The following is a 21,687-nucleotide window of genomic DNA, read 5'->3' on the forward strand; positions in this document are numbered from 1 at the left end:
CCGTTTTCCAAAGGGAACGTACTCAGTTACTAACGTAACCTCGGTTCCCTGAGAGTAGGGAACGAGTATTGCGTAGCCTTAATGAAAGTTGGCCAGAAATAAATGGTTTATAGTTACAGAAGTTTAAAATATTTTCATCACACACAGATTGTGTCGCTTCAGAAGACATTGATTCATCCACTAGTTGTATGGCTTACCATCAAGATTGCTTTTAGTGGTTTCTGAAGCGTCAACCTTTTAGTTACAATATCGTCTTGCATTATATGGACTGACAGAGATGGGCTAATTTTCTAAAAAAATAAAATAAAAAAAATAATAATAATAAAAATAATTTCTGAATAAAGTCATATATTAGAGAATTCTTATTTTGGAATGGAGTATCTATTTAATTTTTCTCTTTAAGACCAAAATGTGTTAACAGGTTTATAGCGTATTTTCAACACATTTTCTCTACTCTTACATGGAAATGGATATGATTTCAAAACCAAGTTACCAGTTTTATTTTAGTTTTAGTATATTATGACTGTATGGTATTGTAAGGTTAACGTTTTTTTGTAAGGATCTAAGACACAAAGGGTAACTTCATTTTACAGTGTCCTTGTTACATATGTTACATGTACTTGCTGTAGTAATAATAAATTGTGCATAATTACATGCAACTAACCCTAAACCAACCCCTTTTTCTAATGAATTGATATTTCTCAGAACTTAAATGTATAATTACACTGTAACAAGGATACTTTAATATGGAGCGTGAATGAAATTTGAATTTCCATTTTCAACATTTATCATTGAATCCTGTCATACAATATTGACTGCCTGATTGCATGTGCATGAAAGTAGGTTAAAATCAAAAGATTTTGTACAAATTTTTACAACTTTTTTTGTGCAATTGCACATTAAACAGCTTGAAAAGGACTAAACTCAGATAGGTATATTAAAAAGAACTGTTATTACAATTTATTTAAAACCTTTATTTAAAACAATGCTAAAATCACACTAAAAATAATACATGCTATATTTGCTATATATGGGTTTTATATATATAGGTTAATTGTAAAAAAATCTGCTGGATCAGACTCGGGGACAATACTGATGACGCCAAGACTACACAAATGTCTTCTCTAACGTTCTCATCTTTGCAGGATGCAGGTGGCACAATATATTCTCATGTATGCACATCCTAGTTGAACTGATTTTCCTCAGTTGTCATCAGGCTCTCTGTGCTGATACTTGGCTGGAAACACCAGGGCCTTTGTCTGTGATAACAAAATAATTCCTTCCCCTCTGAGTGATGGCAGACAACAGCGGAGTGACAGGACCTTCAGCCATGCCTGCCAAAAGAAATATGAAATAATTACTTTATTGACTGCAGTGAAGGAGAAAACAAGGAACTAGGTTCTAAAGTTTATGTATGACTGAGAAGCATGGGCAATGCCAGACAATGCTTGTAACTACATCTTGGTGATAGACAATTTTCAAGTAACAGCTCAAAACCACTATCAAATGATTTTTGTGTTTATATTCTGCCTGTCCTGTTTTATACAAGAGAAGAGACTTGATTTTGACTTCAGTCAAAGGAAAGGATTTTGATTCCTCACCTGAAGCAACACAGTGGCGTAAGGACTCTAACAGACTGCTGCTTGAGAACCTGACCACCCCTCTGAATAACTCCTCTTTGTTACTGAGGGTGTAGTTGCCATTTCCTTTGTACTTTGTCTCAAGCTGAGAGAAAACAGAGGATTCATGTACTAAAGCACATTTATAAATGTCAAAAAGTTTGTTTAGGTGTACATGTGGTTAAAGGTGCAGTAAACGATTTCTGAAAAACACTGTTGAAAGTGGATCAGACCGAGCACCAAAACACAATTGTAACCAATCAGTAGTTAGGGGGGCGTACACTCATTAGAGGGGAGGAGCCTGTATTGCATAGCGTGTTTATGAATTTGGGGGGCGGAGCTATAAAGATAGGGGTGTGTGTTTTGGTGATTTCAAATATCAACACCCTTTCTCAAAAAATCGCTTACTGCACCTTTAATTCAAATGAAATATATGTAATTATATGATACAAACAACTGATATTCAATCTAAAGGTGGTTATGTGAGATCAGAGGTTTCCACACTCACTCTATACACAGCGGTTTCTAGCTTTGGTGTAGCGCCTTGTCCAAACGCCTCACAGGCCATCTGATGTCTTATCTCTTCATGTTCCCTGTGTTCCTTTCCAATACAGGGGTCTGTAAAAAGACCAGCAAAAATAATAACAAAATGGCATATAGATTATTTATAATTAAGTTGAAGGATATATCATGCTTATTCACTAGGGATGTGATGGTGAGACAATTTTCAGTTTTTAACTGAACTAAATGATTTTTATTACTATTATTACAAAGTGCAAAACCCTTTATTCAAAACCTTCACTGTGACATACTGAACTGTCACCAAATTCAGTTCACACATCACTGCTCTCCTTCTGGTTAAACTACAACAGTTAGTTTGATAAAAATGCATCCATTTTTATGATTATTTATTATGAAACAAAATCAATAACTTTTTCCGTTATATAGTAATGCCATTAAATTCAGTAAGCAATTATCATGCAAATGCTATGGTTGTAACTAATATGTTTAGCTGCATACCACTACCAATATCATTTGTGTAAAAAATAGGCCTACTTATTTTTTATGTGCTACTACTTGCCAAACTTAGTGTTGTAGTATGACCAGTGGGAGACCATTGATGTGTAAGCTGAATTTGGTGACACTACAGTGTGTAACATTAAAGTTAATAACTATTTTGTTAGTCACGTTTTTTGGGCTATATTGCACTTTGCAGACGGTCACTTCGGACTTGTCTCTAAAGGCCCCATTTCCACTGCATGGTTCAAGTATCCCAATTCTGATTTTTTCCGCTCTTGTGGCACAGATCGGATATGACCAGTGAACGTGTAAGCAGGAAAAATTTTCTCAGATCGGATTCAGGCCTCTCATATGTGGTAATAAATCGGATATGAATCGGATACGTGCATTTGCGCGTGCCATGTTAGCAGACAAATCGGATATTCCCCAGTAAATGCGAGTCGTTCATCATTAAAAAAGGGACGTCAACTCAGGTGGACACCAACTGCGATCACATGACTTATTAATGGCGCAATGGAGAAGGCTCAACACAGTGCAGTAATTTTTTCTACGCCTTACGAGAGCAATGTTTTGCTGACCTTTGAAAATAGTGCGGAAAGCAAAACACTGGATAATTAGAGATGCGCGGATGAGCTCCAACGTTACCCGAATCCGCAGCCAAAAACAAATCATCCACGCCAATAATTTTCTCTGATTTAAGTATCCGCACCCGATGGTCAAATTATTATTATTCTTATGTGTTGTTACGCGTGAGGATAAATGGATGATCATCACCTTCAACAGCGGACTCGGCGACGGTTGATCCGCGCATCTCTAATAATACAATGATGATGAGCGCTGATTTTAAATGAACATTTCTTTAAAACAAAATTTATTTGACAGAATTTAATTTTCTTAATGGCATAAACAGGCTTTACTCCCTTGAAACTTAAACTGGAATGGAACATGCTCATATTTTAGAGAATGTAGTTAATATTTTCGTTAATAATGATTTATCATATCCACCCGCGACCCACCCGAAATTAATCAGAATGTTATTTTTATTAGCCTACTTGACCCGCTCGATCCGCGGATTATCTGCAGAGCCCCCGCGGATATAACCGCGATCCGCGCATTACTATAATAATTTTGTCTACTTATGCATCCATTGCATATCGAGTTGTTTTACTTCATTTTCCAGGTCAAAACGTCTACATTTGGTTGTTTTGGCAGTGTATAGTGTAAATGCAAATATCGGATACGGGTCACTTTTAAAAGATGATGTAAGCGGGTCATGAAAAAAATCGGATATAGTCAGCAAATCGGAATTGGGCATCAAGACCTGCAGTGTAAATGCAGCCTAAGCCGCCTGCTCATAGAGATCATTTTATATTATAAAGCTCGTTTTGAGGAAAATTGGGTTGTAGCTCATTATCTACGTTACTATGATTGTAAATAGGTGCAATTTTTGTTTTAACAACGTTTAGCCCATGAATGATCCGGGAAGTTCGAATCTGTGAATATATTGCCAACTTTACTGAACTCCTTGAAGCACTCTGACTGCATTTCTTTATATTTATTGTCTGAAGCACTGCCAACAAAAAGTGTCTGTCCGAGCTCACAACAGTTTATGCGTGGGAACGCAAATATCTTTGCGAGGGAACGTAAAGTTTCTCGGGGGAACACAAACATTTTGCGAGGGAAAGCAAAAGATTTAAAAAAATAATAATAATAACAATTCTCCCATCCCAAATTGTTTCCACCACATCCCTTTAGGGGCTCCGTACAAAACAGAGACTGAATTCATTCATATTTAGCTACGGATTGATTGTATAGTCTCGCTTTTGTACATCTCACTAATGTAATTTACATCCGTTCTTAAAGGGGTCATATAATGGTACATGCACTTTTACAAGTTGATTGTACTGAAATGTGTGTTGGCAGTGCCTGTACACAACCATCATAAAATGATTAAAATCCATCCATTTTTTATACATGGATGGATTTTTTTTTTTTAATCTTCTTATATGTTTCCCCCCATCTCAAATCAAGCTGTTTTGTGACGTCACAAAATCGACGCCCCTCCCACGATGGTTGATTGACAGCAGCGTTTCAACACAGACCCGCCCTCGTGAGCGAGCTGTCAATCATAGCCCGCGCCGACCGGCGCGTTCATTGTTGATAGCTGGAGCACTGAGTAGAATGGCGTCGGTCTAAGAGATTGTGGTGTTCTGTTCTTGGGTGTAATAAGGAACACAGCAGTCATACTGATGTTCCTAAATCCGTACAGCTGAAGACACAGTGGCTGAGTTTGTTTTCGAAGAGAATATTCCCCACGATCAACGTCAATGCTTTCATGTTTGCGCGAATCATTTCACCAGACTCGAGACTGCTTTACAAACGAGGGTCAGTAAAGCTGGTTTTGCTAAGAAGCTGCTCCTGAAAAAAGGATTGGTACCAACTATTCGTGTTCCTGCTGCACCTCCAGAAGAACTGAAGTGAGTGTAACGTTTTATTGACCTTTATATTAATCTTTATATTAATCTTTGCAAATCGCTTGCTGCACGCTTCACGATGAATGCGGCTGTTTACACTCAGGGTACATTATGGCATGTTTTCTACGTATGACATTCTCAATATAATTCATAATCCCATGTTTATAATGAACAACGCGTTATGGTTATTGTGTTAGAAACGGTGTACGCACAGAACAGAAGGGCGGGGTGAGCAAAGCTCATTATCATTTAAAGACACATGCACTTAAACGGCGTACTGAAAACAGAGCTGTTTTTGACCAGGTAAAATTAGTGTTTTCTTACAATACTAATGAGAATTTTTAATTAAAGTATATTACAAACTTTTAATTTAGACCATAAAGAATCATATTAGCTTGTACAAAAATGACATTATATGACCCCTTTAACTTCTAAAGCTCCATGAAGTTTAACATGGATCATCAAGAAAATAAAAAAGTTGAAGATTTAGATCTTTGATTGCATTATTCCATTTCATGGTTATAAACTAGTGTGCTTTTGGTGTATGCATTGGTTCAATATCCTGTTAAGGATATTTTTGCAAATTGCTTCATTTTTTTCACTAGCATTTTTGCTGATATCTTAATTCGTTGTGGCCTCGTCTCCAAAAAGCTCTACTGACCTGTAGGGAAGATGCCCATTTTTGGTCAGATAAAGCAAGGATGTCCCTATAAATTCATTACTTTTTAATTCTAATTTAGCAAAATATTTGGAATTCACAATTAAATGTTTTTAAAAGGCACTGTAATTTATTTAACCTTGGCAAAACATAACATAAGCGGCAAAACTGTATAAATTGCCAGAGATTGTACATATGTATTGTTCTGATTTTTGTGCATGTAAACAACATAAACATAAAAACATGTACATACGTGATGGGAGAGTGTTTCTTTCTTGTAGGATCCTTGAGTGAACATTTGGAAAAACCTATAAGTGTAAAACAAAAACAAAAATCAGTAATTATCAAATAAGTTTAGTCTTTATGTAAGAAATATCAATCTTAAATCTGTAAGAAATGTCAATCTTACTTTGAAAAATCAAAAACAATATGATTCAAAATGTTTCATTTCAATTTGAGAACAAAATCCAATAGTGACATAGATGTTGTGTCCACCAGACAATGATACTGAGTGGGAGGGTTTCTTGATCCGAAAGTACATAGCATAGGAGACACATGGTTATGCCAGGTGTGAATGCTGTCATAGCTGCCCACTTATGATCGGAAACTATCACCCTCCATATGCATGCATGTGGTTAGAGCAGCACGAAATTTGAGAATCAACTTTTTTTTGTTTCAAACAGCGATCACGATTCTGAAACGACTACTTTAACAAAATAACATAATTTACTAGAGATTCTGACAAAATGTTAATTGCTGCAGTTTTTAATTAATTACTATTATTATTATTATTTTTTATCAGTGAATGAATGACTGAATGACTCATTAAGACTTCACTTGTTTCATTGCTGGATGAACATTTTTTAACTAATCTCTTGAATGATTCAATGACAATTTTTTTTTTTTTAAGTCACTTGCTACCACCTAGTGATGTAACGATGTAATTCATACAAATCTTTTTTGAAGCGCCAAGCTACTTTCAAATGGTGATTTGCTCTTTTTTGATCACTACCAAAGACATCAGTTATTGTATCTGAACAATAACCTTTTATTATACCAGTATTTATTTGATAATCACATGAGTTTTGAGCATAGAATGCTCAGATTATATCACATAATTCCTGATAAATCTAAATCAATCTTTCAGAAAGACATAAAAATGACTGATATGCTGGATTTGCCCACAAGCTGCCAGTCGATAGGTTACCTGCTGATAACGTCTCAGAAGCAAGTCCCTCATTGCAGTGAGACTCTTGGTGCTCAGGAGGCCATCCTTTATAGAGCCATGTTTTGTGGCTATTACTAATGCCTAGGCAAATGAATAAACACCATTGAGATTTTATTTTTTTGGGGGATTATAATTATCAAATCTTTCAAGTATCAAGTTGCATCAGCATCTGGTTATACGCTAAAACAGTATCTCACACCAAATAAGACAGCAAAGGAAGCAAAATGGAGATAGATCAAAAGTCACCTGACATAGAAAGATCTTGTGTTTGGCCATGAGGTTGGATATAAACACATAGGAAGTGTGTAGGTGGTGCACAACATAAGTTGGCTTAAGGTGGTTGGGTTTGCTGAAGTTGTCTCCCCAGGCAATCCGAATCCATAAAGCCTCATCCTCATGTTTCTTCATCTTAATGGAAATCTTGAAAAGCAAAATCAAAAGATTTTAGTCAATACGACTACTGAGTGTTATGCCATTTTGAATAGTTAAACTGAAAAAGTTGAGTTGGGTTTGAAACTTGAATGGCAAATGAAGTTGTGTAATTACATGCCGAATGACACCATGCAAATGTGCTTTAAACAGCTCTTTAAACTGTGTCAGCTCTACACAAACAGCATCATCTGTAGAGAAAAGGAAGAGGAACTATTTCAGACAATGATTCATATATCTGAAGTAGTCAAAACAACCATATACTTAACCAAAGTACCAAACTGAGCTCATTGTGCATTACTTCAAAATCAAATCAATTTAACAATGAAATGCATACATAAAACCTCCTTACCTTGTGCCTCAGTAAGCTGACATGCGTGCCAGATGCCTTGATCAGGGTTTTCTATACGATCTAATGGGGAAATTCAAATTCAGATATGGGGCCTGGGATTATTTACATTTAAATTTTAATACATGTTTAAAGAAAAAAATATTAAAATAGGCCATTTCACTCACAGATCATTTCCAAATTAGTGACGTGCTTCAGGCTAAGTCTGCTCTCCTACAATAGAGAGAGAGAGAGAGAGAGAGAGAGAGAGAGAGAGAGAGAGAGATTTACACAATCATTTATTTACGCTGACGTAAATCTACGTTCTGATTGAGGTCCCATTAGCCATATTTAATTAGAAACATACTCCAATGTGTTGTTGCATAACGACCCCCTTTTTTCCGGCTTTCATTTTTTAATTCATGACAGGTTTCAAAATTCAAAAGTCTGCTGGATGATTATTTATCACTTACTAAATCCTTACTATGCTAGATATTGAAAACACACACCTATCTGAACTTTATGTTAAAACATTTGACCTAACCCAAACGCAATAACGTTAGACAGATTTTATGAAAGCTGCAAGTTTTCAGCCCAAAGTTACGTTTGGTTTAGGTAAAATGGGTTAACGTTACTTTGAAATTTGAATCTTGAATCGTTGTTTTCTTCAAGTACTATCGGAAAATAAACACGGTAACTGTAGTATCCCATTTAATGATTTTGAAATAAAATGGTTTAAATAATAAATTATAATTTAATGTATGTAACGTTATCTCACCTCACAGAAGCTGATGACATGTTCCACTATCATCCATTTGGGTCTTGTGTAATCCAGAGCGCGCAGCTGATCTGCTGATAAACAATTCCATCTCTTCAGAAGGTTTTCTATATTTCTGTTTGGTATTCTCCGGATTAGCCGATATAAAACAGATCTGGCTTGTGCGTCCATTGTGTGGACAAAAGGGTTTTTTTTCCCCGTTAAAAGTTAATATAACTAATAACTAAAAGTTAATATATATTTTGCGTCTTTAGACGTTCAAAACAAACCGCCAGAAATCAAACAGATATCTGAACCGGAAGTTCCGGTCAACATCGGGCGGGTAGTGACATAAAAGTCTTCTTCTTCTTCTTCTTCTATTCCTTTCCGGCAGACTAGGCACTTATAGTACATTGCTGCCTCCCACTGGTGATAAAGATAATCTACATTAAAGCTCCCCTAGCCTATATTTTCCAATATATGCCAGTGGCCTTTAGGAAGTGAAATAATTCCAATGCTCTTTCTTTTTGATTATTACCATCACCCATCAGAGTTTTAACAGAGAATAAATCAACTCCCAGAACGTTTAGACCAATGAATAACAATCTCCTTTCTTCAGCATATCTCGGACAGAACATGATGACATGCTTGACAGACTCCTGTACTCCACAAGCTTGACACTTGCCGTCCATGTGCTTTCCCACCAGAAACAGCCCACTTGCCAATCCACAATGACCCAGTCTTAGTCGGGCCAACTTAATCTGATCCATCCGAGGCAGGATAATTGAATTCCCAGGGTTGACTAATGGTTTTATGTCATAGAACTTTCTCCCGCTAATGTCTTTACTCCACTCGTGCTGCCATTGTTGTGTCAGTCTTTCATTAATGATACTGCGGCACTCCAGTCTGTCAAATGCCACCTCCACCTCCACATTTCCCCTAACTAAACTTGCCCTAGCAGCCTCATCAGCAGCCTCATTCCCCTCAACCCCCACATGTGCTGGAACCCACAAGAAACCCACACTACACCCCCGCCTCTCTAATCTATAAACACTTGTTAATATCTCCCCAACTAAATCTAACCTAGCCCCTCCTCTTTCTCCCCCTATCGCCATCAAGCCAGATAGCGAGTCAGAACAAATGATGGCTTTCTCCACCCCACCTTCTTCCACCCACCTCAGAGCCCATATGATTGCTACAAGTTCAGCTGTAAAGATTGAAAGACCATCAGGTAATCTATGACACTGTCTAACATGAAATTGCGGAACATATAAACCAAAGCCCACTTTCTTACTCTCAGGGTCTCTAGATCCATCTGTATAAATATCTATGTAGCTATTCCATAAATTCCTAAGATGTTCCTGTACATAGCAAGCAACATTTCCTACACTTCCTTCCTTTATTACATTTTTAATAGATATATCTACATCAGCCTCAGGCAATAACCAATGAGGGATAGATGGCCAATAGACAGAAGGCACCATTTCCCTTTCATTGAGCTTAAGCTCCTCTGCATATGTCTTAACAGAATGTAAAACACTAAATCTATTAAGTCTACTCGCAACCTTCCTAAACTCCCAACACTCCGCTAACAAGGAAAATGAAGGAAGAGCTGACCCAGAACTTTTAATTTTAACAAAATAATTTAATGCCAATTTTGCACGTCGCAACCTCAGCGGAACTTCCCCTGCTTCCACCAGCAGCGACAGAATCGGCGTTGTCCGGAATGCCCCAGTACATATCCTCAAAGCCCTAGTTTGAACCACATCTAACTTACTAAGTGTGGACCTAGCTGCTGATCCATATGCAAGACACCCATAATCAAAAACTGATCTTATCATAGCTTTATAAATCATCAGCATAAGATTCCTGTCTGCACCCCAAGAGCATCCCCCCAAACACCTCAAAATATTAATAACCTTTCCACATTTACTCACCATTCTACATACATGCTCTTTATATGTTAACTTTTCATCTACCCAGACCCCAAGAAACTTGAAGACCCTAACTCTTTCAAGAGATTCCCCATACAACTTGAGACCTAGACTTTCTATATTCTTCTTCCTGCCAAACACCATATACTTTGTTTTTGTCAATGATAGCCTAAAGCCCCACTTATCACTCCAAGCCTGCACCTTATTCAAAGCACACTGCATTTGTTTAAACAAATACCCAGTATTACGGCCTCTTTTCCACAATGCTCCATCATCTGCAAACAAAGATCGTTGAAATCCACTTCCTACCTCATCAAACATATTATTAACCATTATATTGAACAGGACTGGACTGATTACACTACCCTGCGGAGTCCCATTATCTACAAACACAGATTCAGAAAAGCTCCCACCTCATAAAAGTCTTTCATGTGCAACACAACTACGTAGTGCGTTCAAGTCATGTCATATAATGATCGTATTTACAAGTTATTGCGAATGTTGAGGACACAGTTTAGTTTGTGCGCATTTAGTGTTCTGTTCAGAAAGAACAACGCTGAAGCTTGTCAGAAAACACTATTTGTTAAACCAGCATGTGCTACATGTCCCGTCATTCCTTGCGGTACTACTAAAATATTTATTAATTTTGAATATTCAGTTACATTGTTTGGCTCATCGTTATGTTGCATTAACTCTGTTTTTGTTGGTAGGTTAAAATTTTAAATAAATATAAAATTGTCCACAGCTAATTCTTATTGTTCAGATCAAACTGACTAACAATTCATAGATTTGTTATTGAAGCAGTCTAAACGTTCAGATTTGTATTACTGACATTAGAAATCATTTAAATATGTTAGTAATATTATTTGATTGCATCATTATGTGTATCATTATTGTATTATTATATTGTAGTTATATTACACAATAATTATATTTCTGAAAAACAATATATATATATATATATATATATATATATATATATATATATATATATATATATATATATATATATATATATATATATATATATATATATATATATATTAAGACAAACAGAGGTCTGTTTGCATTAATCTCATTACAATTTGGCAGCAGAGGTCGTGAGATTTTGGATTTTGCGCGTCCACAAGGAAATAAAAGTCTTTTAGTTACTATTAATTTGATTGGTCGGCAAGGATAAGAACGAAGTGCTTGATTGGTTTCCATGGCTGTAAGTCAAAATACTTTTTCCGGAGTATGGAACGCAATGCATAACATAGGGCACCACATAACATAATGATTAGTTGAAAACTGAGGGTTTTAAGGGTGTTTATTGCATTATCAAGTAAATATCTGACATCTCCGTGAGACCGCTGAGCAAAATACATTTCTGATTTTTTTGTTATTTGAGTGTCAATCAGTGTCACTGTAAACACGTGAACTGTGCTGCCCTTCACGATCTACAAACAACTGTATCGAAGTCATCATTGATATGCAGAGCTATCAATTCAGCTTCTGTTGTCAGATGAACCGTCTGTAAGGCTATTGGTGAGTTTATATTTTTTAATAATATTGTGTACACTACACTGTTAGACAGTCAATTATAGGCTACAACGTGTAACGTTAGGCTAACTGACTGTCTTCTTCTACCCATGTAACGTTAACTAGTAGCCTTGGCTCTTTTTTTTTAATAACGGGGAACAATACAGAAAAACACATATGTAAAGAATAAAGCACCAGGTGTAAAAGTATAAAGTGAAACAACATTAAACAAAATAATTTAAAATGATAATGACAGTGGGCCTAAACTTTAATTAGCCCACACTTCCCTTACGTTGTTATCCCGATAAGAAAATGTATAAGACAAAAATGTATACGTGTATTTTTATATGTACTGTATATTATGATATTATGTTCTTATATGTATAAGACAATATCCACACTTTTTTCCAGTCAAAAAGTTATCCCAATACAATACAATACTGTACGACATATGCAATTGTAACAAGCACTAAATGAAAAAGAGACCTACAGAGGATTCAGGTGTTCAGATCCTTTTTCAGGTTTTTTTTTTTATTTTTTTATTTTTTATGTTGCAGCCTTGTGCTAAAGTGCTTTAAATTATTTATTTTCACATCAATCTACACACCATGCACCATCCAGATTTGTGAGTTTAAAAATATTTTTAAAAGCATTTTAGCTTAAGGCTGTAACATAGCAACACAATGTGAAAAAAGGAAGGGGTCTGAATACTTTCTGAATCAACTGTAACACCAAAGGATGAGATAAACATTGACCGGGATTTCAAACAGATCTAAAAGAATTGGTGAGGCTTTTGGTGTTTTAATAGTGTCCTGTAGAAGTATTACAAGCTCCCCTAAGAATAACATCTATAACAGTGGATAATTCTTTGGGAGTTACAAGGAAACTGAATGTAGATGATAACTCTGGATTAGTTACAAATAAGCCATTCAGAATGAAGTAGTTGTGAAGAAAAAAAAAACCTTAATAATAATTAATTATTTTTATATAACATTTTTATATTTTTGTTGTTTCAATGTACAGATGAGGAGAAAGTTGTGTTTAAAAATGTAACTGAAAGTTTTATATTTTATAAAGTATTTTAGCAGTATATAGTTACAAATCAATAGAAAGGGCATCTGTGGCCATCTTGTGGTCAAAATGAATAGCACGCCACAAACTGTTGTGTCCCATTACAGCCTCTTGCAGGGGTTTCCTGCATTGAAAATATTATGAACATTAAAATAAAATAATTTTTGTCCTGCCAAAGCTTTATTTGATAATTTAATGTGATTTCTGAGATGACTGCTGTGCTTATGATGGAGACCACCTTAAGGAAATTAAAACTGAATAAAAATCCCTTATTTCTATGATCAAACTTCTAACTTCACAATATTTGCTTTTGTATCAAATGCCCTTCCAATGAAGAAACATTCCAGGGATCTTAGGTGGATTTACTCTTCAAAATGAGTAATACAACATAATCGCTTATGGCAACAGGTGCTTAACCCTTTATGGGACTAATTATAAAAAATCACACAGCTAGAAAAAATAAATGACTTTATATTTGACATATATTTAAGACCAAAATTATTTTAGGGCTTCCGTTTGAAATGTGTTGTTGTTCAGAGCTTCTGTCGAACATGGCAGAAAGTGCAAAGTTGTAGTAACCAATGGTCCTGTGTGTGCCACTTTTATCTTTTTCTTTTTATAATAAATTTAAAAAGAGTGTATAAAATAAGCAAAAATACTGTATTAAGTGGATTAAGTGGACTAATACATTGTTTTCCTTCTGTTGCAGGTAAGTGTCCCTGATTTCAGAGGATTTTAGAATGAGTGATGGGATGGGATGGGGAGGCTTTAGTATCCTTAATGTCATGTCATATTGCTTTTCTGTTGTTATTTTATTTTTATAATCAACCTATATTTGATTATTTTTAGTGTGTCAGCATTCGCAGATAACTGAGCCAGTTTGACTGATTTACAGAAGTTTGTCAGTTTTAGCCTTGTTAATGGATAATGCACAATACACATTTTCTGTTTTTAAATATGTTTGAGTGTATTTGGATTAATGGGATTACTTGCATTCATGTTCTAAAACCCACATGATTTTCATTCAACTACAGAACACAAATGAGGATATATTTAATTTTCTCTGATCATTTTTGTCCATCCATTGAAAGTCAATGCAACCAAAACGTTTACACATCAAAATGTACAAAGACATTGTAAAAGTAATCCGTATTAATTTAACTGATTAATCCAAGTCTTCTGAATTCATTTTTGGGGGAGCTATTCTTTATATTTTGTATGTATAGTACTGTGAAAAAGTCTTAAAGGGATAGTTCATCCAAAAATTAAAATTAGCCCATGATTTACTCAGCTGCATTGAGACCGACATCTCTGGACCTTCAAACCGTTGGTTGCCATTGAAGTCTTTTCGACTGAAGAAAGAAAGACATGGATATCTTGGATGACATCGGGTTGAGTAAATTATCAGCAAACATTTTTTTGAAAGTGAACTAATCCTTTAACCCCCCAGAGCCGTTTGGAGCACTTGTATCATGGATGGATGCACTTTGATGGACTTCAAAAAATATAAAGCCATTCACTGCCATTATAGAGCTTGGAAGAGCCAGGACATGTTTTAATATAACTCCGATTGTATTCGTCTGAAAGAAGAATGTCATATACACCTAGGATGACTTGAGGGTGAGTAAATCATGGGCTAATTTAAATTTTTGGGTGAACTGTCCCTTGACAATTAGTCCCCACACCATCATAAAATCTGGGATTACATGAACGGACAGCATAAATCCATAGAAGGACTATGAAGAACTATGACAACTTCTCCAAAATGCTTGAAATACCTTAAATGCAGTACTGTGAAAAGTTTTACTCTTTATTTTTTCCTGTTCTTCACGGTGGCCTTGCTTTAACAATGATAGTCACCCGCAGGGCAAGTGGTGTCACAGTTTAAGACATACAGCCTTAACTCAGGATGCATCCGGATCTGTCACCCCATCTGCATACTGACGAGTGCAATCAGTTTATAACACTTCTCAAACAGTGCCACAAAGAGGTTTGGAAATCTACTCATGCAAACATGCCTTTTCCTCAAATGTACAATCCACAGATGATTCAGTGATTAACTGTCATTTGAATAATAGTTTTTTGAAACTCATAATTTACCTTTAACCTCATGTCATTCCAAACCTGTATGATTTTCTTCTGTGGACTGAAAAAGGAGGACATCTGAAGAATTTCAACACCATATTTATTCCTTTTGTGTTCTTTGGAAGAAAGTCATACAGGTAAGATATGAGGGTAAGTAAACAATAGCATTTAGTGGTTTTTTTTTTGTTGAGTAAACTATTGTTTTAAACCTGTATTATACTTTAAAAGCACTTTTGTTAGTACACTTTAGAAGTTTTAAATGTCTGTACGCATTTGTGGATTGTACTATTTATTCTGGGTTTATCTCTGTTTTCTGTCTTCAGATAATCTGTTATAAAACCTGTGCAGTAATTAAAAAAAGTGTGCAAAACATCTTTCTTTTGATTTGAAAACAGGCATGCAAGTAATTAATGACTTTCTCTGCCTTCAGCATAACGTCCTCAGGTTCTTTGGCACATGTAATGAAATGGACCGTGCAATGCGTGATTGTCTCAAGAAAGAGGTGAGGACAGCATTGTGTTCATTATGAGTTCCTGTTGCTTTATTGTTAGAGCATAGATCATTAGTTTGAGAACACATACCGAAAACCTTCTATACACTAAAAATAACTTGGGATAAAATACCTAATTTACACCAGGTCATACAATGCATTAGTAATTGCTAACAAAAATGAATTAATTAATGCGTTACTATGTTTAGATGAGTGAATGTGTGTTAATCCTACCTCTTATCAAATTGCTTAGTCTGTATTGTTTATTGTATATTTTAGGTGATTTAAAAAAAGTTGAGTCTTCAAAATCGTCTTCAGTTATCATTATCTTGCCGTTCTAAACTGGTTTTCTTTCTTCTGCAAAACACAAAAGAATATATTTGAAGAAAGAAACACAAAAATTTCAAGCTCCAAAAAGGACATAAAGGCATTGAAAAGACATAAAAAATTAATCTTCTGATATGATCAGTTTGTATGATGACCAGATCGCTATTTATGCCTTTATTCACATTCAAACTAACCAAAATCATTGATCAGTGCACGAATACACAGACTAGATAAAATACATCGACACAAACCTCTTCACACTACAGTCAAAGCAACCAAGATATTGCTTGGAGGTCTCCATCAAATGGCGGCTTCAAGCAATTCTTTGTTTTAAATTTTTAAGGAAATTGTAATGTCAAGTGCCAAATTTTATGCAGAATGCACAAATGTACTGTAAATAGGAACAACACTTTCTTTTTACATCATATATGTGTGTGTAGACTGTATAATTATTTTGTATGTATAAAAACACACATGTATATATTTAAGAAATATTTGCATGTATACTGTATATAATTTTATAATATATATAAATATTTTATATGTAAATAACACTTTTTTTTCTTAAATATATACATGCATGTGTGTGTAATTATATATACAAAATAATTATACAAAGTCTACACACACATTATGTAAAAACAAACTTTTATTTTGGATGCGATTAATTGTTTCACAGGCCTACTTTATATTTATTTGTTTAAAAGCAGAGGCTCTTTTTTTATATGGACTTTACATATAAACTCATACAGAAATGGGTTTACATATTCACAAAATATTCTAGGAGCCATTTATGTTTTGTGAAAATTATCAAAAATGCTGGTTCTTGCTAGCAACTTTAATAAAAGTAAAAAAAAAAAAATGCTGGAAGGGAGAGTTGATGCTAGAGCTGTGTCCGAAACCCCTCCCTATCCACTATATAGTGCACTATATCAGGTGTCGGCCATTTTGTAGTGGTGTCTGAATTCTGAGTGAACGACATCATTCCTTACATTCGATTACTACTTTTACCCACAATCCTCTCTGAATTCAAGTGTACATTCGATGTACACTTGCTGAAGCACTATTTCCCACAATCCAATGCGGAGAGGACTGAGCGCGCGTGAAAGTGCAGGAGAGAGCAAGTTTAAACCAGAGATTACTTTACGGCTGTCTTATTTCTTATTCTAATTTATATATAACATTTATTTCATGCTAGTTTTATTATTTATTATTATTATTTTTTTAACCTTTTTTTATTAGTCATTACTTGAATAAAACATTAAAATATTGAAATGATATTTATAAGGTAAATTATATAGGTAGCCTATATATATATTTTTTTATTAAAATATATTATTTAGGCATTAACTCAATTTAATGTGTTTTACTAACAGCCAGGTGTTTTAATAATTTGTGGCATTGCTGTTAACTCGTAAAACTGTAAGGAAGAGATGATAATTTGGTGGATGATTTAAAAATATCCGTTAATCATCTGTAGGAAACGTATTCATTCGAATGCAATAATCATAACGGTCGCCTGAGGGCGCTCAACGACCACGTCATCTGTGAGAGTGTCTAACAATTTCAATCAATGAAACTACAAAGCTGGCACGGAGGTATATATAATTACAAAATAAAGTCATTATGATTGTTATTGTTGTTATTGTTTTTATAAATTAAGTAACATGTAAGATTAAAGGAGTTTTATCATTACGTGTGACGAAGCCGTTTCTGCGACAGCTCCTTCTCCGACGCACTGTGTATCCGTCAGCATCCGATGGTCCGAATTCACTCACTTTATTTCGTTCACTCCTTGCAGATATAGCGCACTCAAATGCCATACACTATATAGGGGTTAGTGAATGAGTGAACGAGTGAGCGGTTTCGGACACCGCTTAGTTGTGAACAATTCAATAGGTATAGTTACCCATTCAGATCAGATTGTCCATGATGGGAATGAATGAATAAACATATGTTAACTGTCAACTGTAAATTAAACTATTTTCAGTGTAGAAATCATTTTACCTGAGGACTTAAAATCAATAGATTTGTGGAATTGGTCAAGTGATGCTTGAAAAATGAATGCTCTGACTTATCTAGTTGTCTTGGGCTAAATCATTTGTCTCTCTATTTGTCTACACAGTATCACACAAAGAGGGAGCGCAGCAAGGCCCATGCTGAAGAAATGAGACGCCGTTTAAATGAACAACCGAAAGAGCATCCCTAACATCAAAAGCCGACTGAAAATAGATGCTAGTATTCCTAGTGTGCCTAGACCCTTTAAATCTGGAAGACTTTTCTCCGAGGATGTGTAGATTACATTAAATAAATGTATTTATTATAGACCTTGCAGTAAATGAGGCAACAGAGCGATTTACAACAGTGGCTAGTTTGACTTGTGAATTTACAGCTCCTACTTAAAATATGAGCTGTATGTTCCCAAAATGTGGCCTACTTATTTAGAAAGTGGGTCTGAAATGATGTCAAAATTGTTTTTTAAATTCCAATTAAAAAGTGATTTTTTTTTTTTAAACAATTAACATTATCACTTGCACAATTATTTGCAACTTGTCTACATCAAGATATTTTCATTTAGAGAAAACTAATTACTAAAGAGCCTACATTTTCCAATCAATTGAATTTTTCACAAGTGAACTCCAGTCTAAGTGTAGAAACAACTCAAAGATAATCCTGAGAAATGGGATGCACCTGTATGGTGGCCCAGTAGTGCACAACACAACGCAATTTAAAAAGCAAACATAAGTTCACAACGCAACGAAATCAAGCCACAACACAAAGGAAACAAGACACAACACAGCGAAAATGCTCCCGACCACTTATTAATTCTCATTAATGTTTGTGAAAGACAATTATATGTTGTAGTTCCTGTAAAGGTCTATCATCTTTGAGTTTTTGAGGGGAAAATAAATTTACAATTTGACTTTTCATTTTGTTCATGTCACCTGGTGGATGGAAGGGTAACGCATCACATCAATTCAACTCTAAACTATTGAGTTAAAATACAGTATTCTGTATTTGTGATGTAATTAGGAAGCTACTGCATGTATTTATGCTGTGAACTAGTGATTTAATTCAAACTAAAGTACAGATGGATTAAGGTATGTAGATACACATGAAGTACACTTTAGTACAATCTTGATACACTTAATTTTACATAACTAATGCAATATTTTGTAATAGTAATGTAATTAGGAAGCTACTACATGTATTTATGCTGTGAATAGTGTTACAGTGAGGAAAATAAGTATTTGAACACCCTGCTATTTTGCAAGTTCTCCCACTTAGAAATCATGGAGGGGTCTGAAATTGTCATCGTAGGTGCATGTCAACTGTGAGAGACATAATCTAAAAAAAAAAAATCCAGAAATCACAATGTATGATTTTTTTAACTATTTATTTGTATGATACAGCTGCAAATAAGTATTTGAACACCTGAGAAAATCAATTTTAATATTTGGTACAGTAGCCTTTGTTTGCAATTACAGAGGTCAAACGTTTCCTGTAGTTTTTCACCAGGTTTGCACACACTGCAGGAGGGATTTTGGCCCTCTCCTCCACACAGATCTTCTCTAGATCAGTCAGGTTTCTGGGCTGTCGCTGAGAAACACGGAGTTTGAGCTCCCTCCAAAGATTCTCTATTGGGTTTAGGTCTGGAGACTGGCTAGGCCACGCCAGAACCTTGATATGCTTCTTACAGAGCCACTCCTTGGTTATCCTGGCTGTGTGCTTTGGGTCATTGTCATGTTGGAAGACCCAGCCTCGACCCATCTTCAATGCTCTAACTGAGGGAAGGAGGTTCTTCCCCAAAATCTCGCAATACATGGCCCCGGTCATCCTCTCCTTAATACAGTGTAGTTGCCCTGTCCCATGTGCAGAAAAACACCCCCAAAGCATGATGCTACCACCCCCATGCTTCACAGTAGGGATGGTGTTCTTGGGATGGTACTCATCATTCTTCTTCCTCCAAACACGTTTAGTGGAATTATGACCAAAAAGTTCTATTTTGGTCTCATCTGACCACATGACTTTCTCCCATGACTCCTCTGGATCATCCAAATGGTCATTGGCAAACTTAAGACGGGCCTTGACATGTGCTGGTTTAAAGGGGAAATGAAGCAGTCAATCAAGTTTACATGATTTACAAGATGGATTTCCACTATAATCAACAATTATATAAGAAACATGACAAATGTAAACATATAAAAGAAAAAAAAGAAAAAACGTTATATCTTTTGCTGCCAGGGCGCTGCCATTGTGTGCAGTATTCTAAAGTGTGACGTCACGGGGTTGGTTGGCTTTAATAAACCTGGTTGAATGTATTAATATCACGACGTCAAACTGTCTACACTACGGAGTTTTGACCGCGAACAACTAACGTTAGGTACAGTCATTATTAGCTAACAGCTGTAAGCATGAACTAGCTAACACTAACTTAGTGTTTAGCTAACTTTAGTGGAGTTTATTAGTACCAGACAAAAAGACGACGTCTAACGTTAACGTTATGTTAACAAACTGCACATGGAAACATTGTTCGCGATGTCTGCCATCATATTCATGTCTCTTGTCAACAACACCATGTAAGTTAGCATGTATTAATATATGCATTTGAGCCGATACGGCGTGGGAACCGAGCAGTGGTAAGTTACGTTGTTATGTCGAACAGCCGGTGGTGGTTTTGGGCGAAGAGCGGGTTGGTAAGTTGCAACGCGTGTGGCTGTTGTAATGCGATGCCCACCGTGTCAGAGTCCATCTGCTGTATATAACATATAACGTTAGACTTCATTAGTTGTTCGCGGTCAAAACTCCGTGGTGTAGACAGTTTGACGTCGTGATATTAATACATTCAGCCAGGTTTATTAAAGCCAACCAACCCCGTGACGTCACACGTTAGAATACTGCACACAATGGCAGCGCCCTGGCAGCAAAAGATATAACGGTTTTTCTTTTTTTTCTTTTATATGTTTACATTTGTCATGTTTCTTATATAATTGTTGATTATAGTGGAAATCCATCTTGTAAATCATGTAAACTTGATTGACTGCTTCATTTCCCCTTTAAGCAGGGGAACCTTCCGTGCCATGCATGATTTCAAATCATGACGTCTTAGTGTATTACCAACAGTAACCTTGGAAACGGTGGTCCCAGCTCTTTTCAGGTCATTGAAAGCTCCTCCCGTGTAGTTCTGGGCTGATTTCTCACCTTTCTTAGGATCATTGAGACCCCACGAGGTGAGATCTTGCATGGAGCCCCAATCCGAGGGAGATTGACAGTCATGTTTAGCTTCTTCCATTTTCTAATGATTGCTCCAACAGTGGACCTTTTTTCACCAAGCTGCTTGGCAATTTCCCCGTAGCCCTTTCCAGCCTTGTGGAGGTGTACAATTTTGTCTCTAGTGTCTTTGGACAGCTCTTTGGTCTTGGCCATGTTAGTAGTTGGATTCTTACTGATTGTATGGGGTGGACAGGTGTCTTTATGCAGCTAACGACCTCAAACAGGTGCATCTAATTTAGGATAATAAATGGAGTGGAGGTGGACATTTTAAAGGCAGACTAACAGGTCTTTGAGGGTCAGAATTCTAGCTGATAGACAGGTGTTCAAATACTTATTTGCAGCTGTATCATACAAATAAATAGTTAAAAAATCATATATTGTGATTTTTGGATTTTTTTTTTTAGATTATGTCTCTCACAGTGGACATGCACCTATGATGACAGTTTCAGACCCCTCCATGATTTCCAAGTGG

General features: G+C 35.8%; 2 protein-coding genes across 4 annotated transcripts; one reads left to right on the top strand and one right to left on the bottom strand.

The window, feature by feature from the left end:
* Window positions 1–353: 353 nt before the first annotated feature.
* On the bottom strand, window positions 354–8,891 carry cenpn (centromere protein N). The gene is made up of 10 exons (XM_081372372.1): window positions 8,535–8,891; window positions 7,945–7,990; window positions 7,781–7,840; window positions 7,546–7,619; window positions 7,246–7,419; window positions 6,979–7,080; window positions 6,025–6,079; window positions 2,128–2,237; window positions 1,602–1,725; window positions 354–1,334 (listed from the first exon to the last, which is right to left on the bottom strand). Exons 1-10 carry the CDS (start codon window positions 8,703–8,705, stop codon window positions 1,213–1,215), a joined length of 1,038 nt encoding a protein of 345 aa, XP_081228498.1. The 5' UTR covers window positions 8,706–8,891; the 3' UTR covers window positions 354–1,212.
* Window positions 8,892–11,653: 2,762 nt separating this feature from the next.
* cmc2 (C-x(9)-C motif containing 2) lies at window positions 11,654–19,291 on the top strand. 3 transcript variants are annotated; one of them, XM_081372160.1, is made up of 5 exons: window positions 11,654–11,974; window positions 13,749–13,810; window positions 14,959–15,029; window positions 15,555–15,626; window positions 18,067–19,291. In XM_081372160.1, the coding sequence occupies exons 2-5, from the start codon at window positions 13,780–13,782 to the stop codon at window positions 18,148–18,150; spliced, it is 258 nt and encodes an 85-aa protein (XP_081228286.1). In that variant the 5' UTR covers window positions 11,654–11,974; window positions 13,749–13,779; the 3' UTR covers window positions 18,151–19,291. The 3 variants fall into 3 exon arrangements, with proteins under 3 accessions (XP_081228286.1, XP_081228287.1, XP_081228288.1); XM_081372161.1 differs by lacking the exon at window positions 13,749–13,810 and having other exon boundaries at window positions 14,896–15,029; XM_081372162.1 differs by lacking the exon at window positions 13,749–13,810 and having other exon boundaries at window positions 11,682–11,974; window positions 14,906–15,029.
* Window positions 19,292–21,687: the final 2,396 nt, after the last annotated feature.

The sequence above is a fragment of the Scardinius erythrophthalmus genome, assembly GCF_964197995.2.
Source record: "Scardinius erythrophthalmus genome assembly, chromosome: 8".
Lineage (NCBI taxonomy): Eukaryota > Metazoa > Chordata > Actinopteri > Cypriniformes > Leuciscidae > Scardinius > Scardinius erythrophthalmus.